At 42.8% G+C, this 10,098-nt stretch overlaps 1 protein-coding gene across 1 annotated transcript in view; it reads left to right on the top strand.

Annotated features, from left to right (window-relative positions):
• Positions 1 to 9,762: 9,762 nt before the first annotated feature.
• Positions 9,763 to 10,098, top strand: part of LOC114066089 (acyl-CoA (8-3)-desaturase-like) — an 8,905-nt gene continuing 8,569 nt past the window's right edge. Inside the window, exon 1 of the mRNA XM_027900493.1 lies at positions 9,763 to 9,766. Within this exon, the coding sequence (XP_027756294.1) occupies positions 9,763 to 9,766 (4 nt within the window). The remainder of the gene's footprint in view (positions 9,767 to 10,098) is intronic.

The raw sequence follows: 10,098 nt of genomic DNA, 5'->3' as shown, positions 1-10,098 counted from the left end.
AACAGTCCAAGTTTGCCCCCTTGTGCCACTGTCCCGCTGCTACGCCTGGAAATGAGCCACATTTACCTTCCAGTTGTGTGAATTCCTCCCTGTTCGCTGCAGGGACTGGAGCAACAGACTCTTGGGAGCATCCTTGGACCTTAAAAGACACTGCCTCTGTACCACAGAAGGCTTCTTGGCTACCAGCTCCTTTGCCTCCATCTACAGCTCACAGAGCCCTTTTCCAGTGGGAAGTGAAGTCCAATTATGACCCTGATATAACACCTTTGGCTGCAAATTAATTCCTTAGCCCGTTGTCCCTGGACACCGGGAGCTGCTGCTGCAGGGAAGGTCATATTTCAGGATCCAGAGCTCCCAGGGATAATTCCAGCTGCTGTCAAGCTTCGTGTTCCATGCCCAAAGGACAGCACTTGTGACATGTGGAGTGGTTTGGTGCCTGGCATCACCACCTCCTTAGGTATACAATCAGTATATGAGCTGCCCAGGGCTAATATTAAACAATTAATACTCCACTTGGATCTCCAGAAGTATCCCACAGGCACAGTCCAAGGCCTCCCTTTCTCTAATCAAGGATTAGGAGCAATTAGCAGAAGCCAAATGCGATGCTTGCACTATATCCATAATATCCATCCTGCTGGGCTGGTGCAAAAGGCTTAGGAAACATGTCTTTATAATGCAATCAGTTTGCTCTCAAGGAGAACCCTCCAGGTGGATCATGGAATGTCTTGGGTAAACACCACACCAGAAGAACAACATCTGGTTAACATATGGAACAGCAATCCATGAATCCAGCTAAAGATCTGGGATCTGTCCCTCAATGGGCTGGTCTCAGTCAGGAAAGGAGAGCTCTTCCTCCATCAGTTCAGGGCTGTAGAACTAAAAGAACAAAATTCACCTGAAGTCCACCTTGTTTCCCTGTTCTTTATTCTTACCAGGCATTTTAATTTCCCCAGTTACTTTTTGAGTCTTTGCTTCCCTCAGTAGGTGCTTTATCTGCCTCAATTCTAACATTTCTTTATATTTTAAAAATGCTTTTCCCCCTCCCCCAAACTTTTAACCTTCTGTTTTACTTAGTTTTAAATTGTGCATAGTCTGAATAAACTCCTAATTTACTCTTTGTTACCCCTTGCTGACCCATAATTAGAAAAAGCTGAAGGTAAAATCAACTGGGAAGAGCTGAACTCTACTTTTACCAATTTCCCCTCAATATACAGGGCAGTTTTGAATGAAGAGCATAAAATAATCCCAAGGGGCAAAGGGTATGAAGACTGTACCAGATGAGTTAATATTAAATCTTCTATCTTAGTCTGAAATAAGCAAACAAAAACAGAGATGTTGAAAAGAGTTTTGCTACCTTCAATTGCATTTATAGATAGAATTAACAATTTTAACCTTATTAGTTCTTTAAAAATTGGTTTCAGAGAAGATAATTAAAAGTTCTGTCCAAAAAACAAGAAACTTTGATTACAGGTGAGTAGGATAAACAAATCTTTGAGCTTAACTGAACAGTGGGTTTGTCCTTGAGCAGGAAGGACATATAACCCTCTCCTGCCATTAGATAAAGATGTTTATAATATGAAATCATGAAAAAGATGGAAAATAAAAAAGGAGGTACTGCAGTGCAACATTCACTATTTAGCACCACTTACATTGGCTGATTTGATTATATTATCTGCTCTTTGTATGTTGGAATTCCAATCACATAATGATTTCTCTGGTTCCTAATCAATGTGTAAGGAGCTTTCAACAGATATATTGATTAATAGTACATGTATTCCAAGGTGGGAGTGAGTGGCTGTGATTGAAGTGACACTGATTGTTTGAATTGTAGCATTGGTTTCATAACACTGAAGGTGCAGTCAATAAATCCACGTCGTTTCCAGAGGGAGCTGCACTTCTGATTGCTGGGGATGTGAATGAAGCTGGTGTGTATCCAGCACCTGTCACACCCGTAGAAATTTATACAAGCCAAAATATAAACAAATTAGACAATTGAGGGATTATTTTAGATAAATTCTGTTTGGCAAGCAAGAATGTTTGTGTGGTTTAGGTTTCTTTTTCTTTCCCCTCAGCAGGGAAGCGGAAGGAAGAAGCCCTTAGAAGAAAGGATGAGTTGGGATGCAGTGCAGATCCAGAAGAAACAAGGGAATTGGGTAACCCAGCTGGTGCTGGGTGCAGGTTGTGCAAGGAGCTGGCTCAGCTACACAACATAGTTCCTCCCTTTTAATCTTGATAATGCTCTGGAGTGTCAGGATGAATTATACTCCTCTGCTTCGCTCCCCCTCCTTTCCCTCCAATAAAAGTGAGGAAATCGTTCTCGCAGGGTGAGTGGGTGGCTGGGATTTTGTAAGACAATTCTAAGTGTGGAAAACACCAATTCTCACTCGAGACTGGCTGAATAAATTGATTTTAATTTCTGTCTCCCTTAGGGAGAATAAAGGAGGATCATTTAGACTGGTTCCTAAAGATGGTAAAAGCTCACTGTAAGAGCTCAACTCTGCAAGAGGTTATTTTAGTTGTTTAATTTTCTGTTTCAATTGCTTCTTTAGACTTTTTGTGAAAGTGCAGTTCCTTAAAGAACTCTGTTGTTTCACCTGTGGCAGAGAAGATGAAGAGGTAAGTTGGTCACTGCCCATAACAGATGGAAGGAACACAAAGAAAAGCTGATTAGATCTTCAGTGCTTTAGTTTCCTTTCAATTTAAAACTTGTGCTGCTTCCAGCAGTGATTTTTTTAGAAAAAAAAAAATTATCAGCCCAAGCACTGAAGGACTCACTAAATTGGATTCATCTTGTCCAGCTTTATGAAGTCAGGCATCTAGTCCAAGATAGTTCCTAAGCTTTCTTGTCAATGGAGTGAGATAATCATCTCCAGATGTAATTTATGCTGTCCATTTGCTTAAATAATTAGAGAGCAAGAATATATAAACCATTCAGATTAAGCATTTTAAGACAGCTCAAGCTAAAAGGGAATTAATTCATTTTCTGTATCTGAACTCTCCTAGAGCAACAATATCTACAAACCAATGTTTTGGTGCATCTCTGGAAAAGAAAGAAGGAAACAAATACCAGTCAAGGAAGGATCAGCAGTGACAGAAAAAATGTAGTGGTCTTGTAGAAAACTGGGGAAATCTCTCCTAGATGGCTGTGCAAAGTGCTGGTTGCCTGTTCCACAGCATGATTAATTAAAAATTGAAGAGAGAGGGCTACTTGACAGGTCAGTGAAATGCTGTGGTGATCTTATTATCAGAAGATAAGAGAACCAAGCAAATTTCCAGGTGATGTTTGTAGTACTTTTCTCCAAAGGAAAAGTCAGGGACCAATACAACCGTAATTTATATGTGTATATTTACATTTTGGAGAACTGTGTGGATTTGTGCTGCTCTCTGCAGGAGCCTTTAAGGTCAGAGAAATACAAAGGGAGTTCTTCTCCTGAGCCCAGGGAGAGAAGCACATGTTCTGTCCATATGTTATGGAAGAGGCTTCTCAGGGAGCTAATTTGGGGTGTTTTGCAATGTGTTTTCAGCTCTCCCTGCTGGGACTTGTCTGGACACACCTCAGGTGGGAAGGTTGGGTGGATCTTCATCTTGGAATGACCGATTTTCTCCAAGTGCTAAAAGCAGACAAAGCTTTCTCCAGACAGTGTCTGTGAGTCTGAGTGTGGACACAGCCCGTCATGTGCAGGAAATCCTTGCTGGTTCCCGGCACTTCTTCATCTCCTTGTGCTTCTTCAGCTCTTGGAATGCACAGTTCCTCTCCTTTATAGGAAAAAGAGAGGGTGCAGTGGTATAAAAATGTCCCTCTCTGTCTTCCTTTCCAGGAGAAAATGTGCAACTACTGTTTCACAAGTTTCTCTCTAGATTTGCTTTAAGAACATGAGTTTAAAGGTCTTTTTCAACCAAAATTATCCCAGGTTTTTCTGCCTTTTCCCATCCTTGCCAGTGGTGTGATGACAACATAACCCTTGTGAGGTCTCTCTGATGACTTTCCCCCACAAATGAAACCCATGTTTCACCTTCTATACCAGATAATTGGAGATTGGTTTTGTTCCTTTCCTTTCACAATTCCATACCATATAATTTGGCATTGATTTTGTTCCTTTTCCTTCAGATTTCAGCATATTTAGAGTTTCTAGGATGTTCCTTCGTCCTTTTCCAAATGTCCTCTTCAGCAGAACATCCCTCTCTGCAGCTTAGGAAAGGAAGTAATTATGATTGTGATATATAGGACTAAGAAATGATGCAATATTAATCCCTCTCTCCCCCACGGATTGGCAATGGGAAGTGGAAATCAGCTGAGAATATTCCAGGTGCACTTACAGTGAACTGGATGGTGAGAGGTCAGTTCAGCAATGGTGTGACACACAGGATTATCTGGAGGAGACAAGAATTCCTGAGGGGTTTCAGGCTCTCCATGACCCTTTTGAGCACAAAGGGCAGTGTTACATGTAAAGGGGTCATCCAGTGTAAAGGGGTCATCCAGTTCCACTGGGACACCTTCCCCTATCCCAGGTTGCTCCAAGCTCTGTCCAACCTGGCCTTGGACACTTCCAAGGATGGGGCAGCCCCAGCTTCTCTGGGCAACCTGTGCCAGGGCCTCCCCACCCTCACAGGGAAGGATTTCTTCCTAATAGCCAATCTAAACCTCCATATTCAATCTAAACCTACAAATCATCCACTCAGATTGTTCCTCTCGTTGCACTGGCCAAGGAGAGCCTAACTGGTCTCTTAATGAAGGCAGTGAACTGGAGTTTGCCAATTAGGCATGATGAGTCTAAACCTAAATATTTGGCCTTGTAGGGAAAATCAAATGGGGCAAAACCAAAACCAGGATAAATCCTGTTCACAGCAATTCCAAAATGAAGTGGGAGTGTCTGTTTTGAACGAGGAGAGAGACTGGTAGGTTTGGATATCAGTCAAATAATGAGCATAACCTTAACTCTGTTTTCAGTTCTTCACAGAACCAAATTTGAGATGTTTTGGCTGGGAAGTACTTTCACTGATTTTCTGCTGCTTTCTACATGGATGAGGATAACACCAGGGAAAGTTATGTGGACTGATAAAGCTTTCAGCTGCTGCATTTACCACCTGATGCTCCCTTGTGGGAGTAAATGATCCTGCACTTCATTCTGTGCATCACATTCCATGTGATCCTTCACTGGGACTTCCCTTTCTGTCCCCTGCTGTAGAGACAAGGTAATTGCTGTCATGTCTGGTGAAGTCAGAAGTGTGAGAAACAAGGCTGATGAGAGAAATCACTTCCCCATTAGGGTTACAAAATCCATTATGCAGCCAGCAACTTCAGGCACATGAGCACAGGCACCTCCATGACTTCTGTACCCAGCACCTTTCTCAGCTAATTTTCCATCTATCCCATTAACTGGAAGTTATTCCTTGCCAACATGCCTCAGGAATCCACACTCTTTGTAGTTTTCATTCTTCTCTCCCCTATTCTTGTCTTCACAGCTTGGCTCAAGTGAGTCTTAAATATATTTTGAGTTTCCATGGAAGCTTTTCCTTCATGTTGCCACCCATACCTGCCTTGTTCAGGCATGCAGAGCTGCATTTTTAGTGCCTCCTCAGCCCTGAGTTTGTGACAGAGAATTCTGGTTTGATTTAGATGGAAATACGGTCATCTGGTGCTTAGAAAAGCGAGTTGGAATCAAGAAAATAGCAATAATGTGAGGTTTTCCCTAAAGTTTGAACTGTTAAAAGTGAGAAAAATCAGTGGGAGAATGGCTCTGTGTGTTTCCATCATTTCTTCAGAGGGTTAAGGCACCCACCCCACGACTGTGAGTGCAGCCAAAACAGGGCAAAATCAGCTCCACTGAGCAGCCAAAAGGGTGTGTAGTGTGACAGAAAAATCAGATTGTATCACTTTCTATTCAGCAAGTCTGTGCTGCAAACCCTGAGTCACAGGCTGATGCTTTTTGGGGGGCAGTGATAAGATCTGCTCTTGGGAAAGAACAGGTTCCATCAGGAGAAGCTGCAAGGATACAGTCCTGGCAGTGCCTGCCTTCCATTCCTACTGTAAAGCCTCGTGTTTCAGCTCAGATGGGCAGCACAACTCTTTTCATCCCGTCCTGAGTGATGTGCAGACACAAATTACGAGGCATGAGCAGAAGAAACCTTTCAGTCAAAATACAGTGGGTTTTTTCCTTTGAAATTCCAGATTTTCCACACATCCCTGGCCTCTTTACTGACCTCCCCTGGGTTACAGCATTCATTTTTCCAGAGATTGCTGCCAAGTGGCACAAACAAACCACTTTCAGTGGCATTACTGACAACCTCTCAACCCAGTGCTGGTGAAAACTAGGGGAGCACACCCAAATAATGGGGACCATCCATAAAGAACAGGGTTGGCATCAACTCTGGGCCTCATCAGCTGCTCCATTAAAACACTATTTACCCAATCCAATCACCTGAGTCTTTTGTAGACCAGCATTAAGGACCTTGAACTAAAGGCACTGAAGAATTTCTAGATTTCCTAAGGATCACTGATGTTCTTCCAGAATGTGACTCTGCTTGTGGCTCTAGAAGGGTTCAGATGAAGCTCCATAACACTGGTGCTCTTCCCTAAAGCACAGCATTCAATTCACAGCAGCAGAGGGAGAGTTTGTGATCGTGAATTAGACCCGGGAAGCAACAAGAGTTGTGATGTTTCGAACTGGAGGGGGATGTGGATTCACCTTTAAGCAGATGGTGTGACACCCCTGAGGACTTGTGCAAAGCTCTTGTAATCAACTTTAATGAGAGCTATAAAGAGTTTAGGAGATACTCTGTCATGCTTCCACAGAAATTTGCATCTGTCAGCTTGATTGACAACAAAAATGATGAGGCATCTGAGGTTTCTCTGTTCCACCGCCACCACCCTTATTGCAACAAAATTCTTCTTTATTTTCAGCCTAAACCCACCCTCTTTCAGGTTAAAACTGCTGCTCCTTGTTCTGTCACGACATGCCTTGGAAAAATGTCTCTCTCTTGTCTTCCTTTTTGTCCCCTTCACACATGGAAAGGCCGTGGGAAACTCCCTGGTGTTCCTCACAGGAGATCCCAAATCCTTTCAGACCCAGGGAAATCCCAGGGTCTGACCCACAGCACCAGTTTGGGCCCAACAGTTCCACACCCCAAGGCCTCAGCAGAACATTAACACCCTCAAAAGTCCCCACCACGGCATTTTTTTCCAGCTTGATGCTCTGAACTCCAAGGAGAGGATCCCAGCCCCTGCTCTGGATGAAGAACAAACAGAGAACATCCTTCTGACAAGTTGCACCACTCGAGCAAGAGGAATGAGAAAAGGAAAAGAAGGAACAGGAGTTACAGGCTGCAAATAATTACTTGTGGATACTGCTTGCATTCTCCTCCTATATATTGCATTTTCATGAATAATTTATTTTGGTTCTTTATTGTGAATAATTTCTTTTATTTATATTTTATTTATAATTTATTTATATTTTGTTCTGGTTTGCTCAGCCTAATTAGTGCTCCTTTTTTCCCCTTTTTTCCCCCTTTTTTCCCTTTTTTTTTTTGTGTGTGTGTTTTTTTGTTGGTTGGTTGGTTGGTTGGGGATTGTTTTTGCTTTATGTGGTGTTTTTTCTCCTTTCATGGAAATTTTGGGTTACCTGTGATTACATCCCTTGGTTTCTTGTGTTGTTGGAAGTCACAGCATCGCCCCTTACTGAGGCTGTTGCTGCTGCCCACAAACTGTAATGAAAGATGAACCCATTAAAAAGATTTTACTGAGTTACAATGAAAAAGGGCAGCAAATATATTAATCCCTTAGGAAGTGCAACAGCTCAGTTTGGAAAAAATCAGATCCTAACCTGCATAAAAGATCTATTTAGCCTTGCCCCAAATATTTTGGTTTTTTAATTTAGGTTTGATGACATATCTATTAAGACAAATACTCCAGAAGGGACCAGCATGCGGGTTTGGACCCACTTTACCCTGCTGCAAGGAGAAGAAAAATGGATTACAGGGCATAAAAATGTGGGATGTGTGAGAGAACAAGTGGATATGGGCTAGATGTAAAGTTAGATTTTGATGTTTATCTTTCTAGCAGCCGAGATCTTGATTGTGAAAAAGACAGATTGCAAAACAACCATGCCTGCAAGACTGGAAATGCTTCAGTTTAGCTTAATGTGGGGTTCCAGGAGAAAAACGAGCAGCTGGGCTCAATGCAAGAGCTGTGGAGCAGATTAATAAAGGGTTGGTTGTCAAATGCATTGCTCCTTTGTAAGCACCTGCTGATACGACAGCCCTCGCTGCTGTTATCAGCATTTCCATCAGAGCAATATCTACATAACAACAATGTCAGGAGTGCCCTGCAACCCACGGAACAGTTCCTGTTCTCAGCAGGTCATGTGGTTCATTCTGAAGTAATCAAAGCTCCAGTTCTCCAGGGGGTTGACATAATCAATGAAAGGTCTTACTACTGTTTTAGGTGCTTAAGGGCACTTCCTAAAATCTCAAACTCCAGCCAAGCTCTTGCCCTGCCTGCTGAAATCCCCAGGTTCTCGGTGCTGCCTGATATTTTCACTTCCAGGTTGCTCCAAGCCCCGTCCAACCTGGCCTTGGACACTTCCAGGGATCCAGGGGCAGCCACAGCTTCTCTGGGCAACCTGTGCCAGGGCCTGCCCACCCTCACAGGGAAGGATTTCTCCCTAATTTCCCATCTAACTCTGCTCTCTGTCAGTTTGAAGACATTCCCACTGTTCTGTCCCTCCATGCCCTTGTAAAAAGTCCCTCTCCAGCTCTCCTGTAGCCCCTTTAGGTTATTTTGCCGGAATTTTGCACTGAAAGGTGTTGTTTGGGGTAATTCTGTGTACTCCATACACCAAAAACCTTTGGGAAAAAAGCTTTTCCCCGCTTTTCTGACTGCCTTGGGGCAGTTGCAGCTTCACACCACAGATGGAAAAGGAGATCATTTTATATCTTACTCAGCAGCTTCTGAGTCACTGAAAATAGAAAACTTCAAGAGGATTTGAACTTATTTATCTTGTGAGTTGTTGGATTGTCCTGGCCACCACGAAACACATTCCATCTCCCCTTGGAGAGGTGGGGAAAAACATGGGAACCTCTCAGTGATGTCACTGGAGCTGTTTAACTTTGTGTAGGATTTTAGGATCGGAGAAAGGTTGGACTTGATGATCTCGGAGGTCTTTTCCAACCTTAATGATTCTGTGAAGTAGCTGAGGAGGTAAGAACACAGGCCAAGGAGGGGCTGAACTCTTCCTCCTTTTCTCCAGAATATTCAAAATTGAGTTTTCAGTGTGGGAGGGCACCCAAAAGGAACAAGCTGTGCTGCCCTTCCCAGGGTGTGTGCTGGTGGGCAGGAGATGGCTGACCTCAAATGTTATAAAAACATAGTCTATAAAAAGTACCAAATGTGAGCCTAAAGGGATGGCAAAGCCCAGGAATGAGAAGGAAAAGGTGCTTCCTGACTGCCTGCAGGGGAGAAGCAAAGATACAGATTGATGACAGCAGCCATTAAACTTCCTTTTAAGGCATCTTATTGCACTGGCTGACTTTGGGAGCTGTGCTGAGAAACCAGCTTTAGGATTTCCACACCTTCCTATGAAGAGGAAGAGCCATAAACACTGTGAAACAATTTAATTGGGATTAGATTTCCCCTGGTTCTTTGGATCACCATTTCTTACATGAAATTTAAACTGCAGAATCATTACTGAGTGAGAGCTTCACCAGCCCAAGCAGATTCAAGAACAAAGGAGCACTGAGGGAAAAAAAAAAAAAAAAGGCAAGCAGATGCGTGAGAAATGTTATAAATGTAAAGGAATTAATTCAAATTAATCACCAAAGACAGTAACTCAGATAAACTAACTCCAGCTTTGAAAGCTCTGTCCTAATTGTGGGCTCCTCCATCTGGGTTGCTGCTGATGTGGGTTTTAACGTGGTTTTCTGTGGAACAAAGAAATCACTGAGTCAATCACAGCTTTATATTTTCAAACTTGGGGTCTGTTTTGAAAACAGAAAATTATGTAGATGTTTTAGGAAGATAGGAAAAGTGGAACCAAGTGTTGTTCTGCAATTAATGCTCATTTCCTGGAGTCTCCAAGTCAATAGTTTACTCATAATTCTACA

The sequence above is a fragment of the Empidonax traillii genome, unplaced genomic scaffold, assembly GCF_003031625.1.
Source record: "Empidonax traillii isolate 1590-97213 ecotype Southwest subspecies unplaced genomic scaffold, ASM303162v1 scaffold733:size745334, whole genome shotgun sequence".
Lineage (NCBI taxonomy): Eukaryota > Metazoa > Chordata > Aves > Passeriformes > Tyrannidae > Empidonax > Empidonax traillii.
The sequence above is the reverse complement of the archived record's forward strand: the minus strand, read 5'-3'. Positions and strand labels throughout refer to the sequence as shown.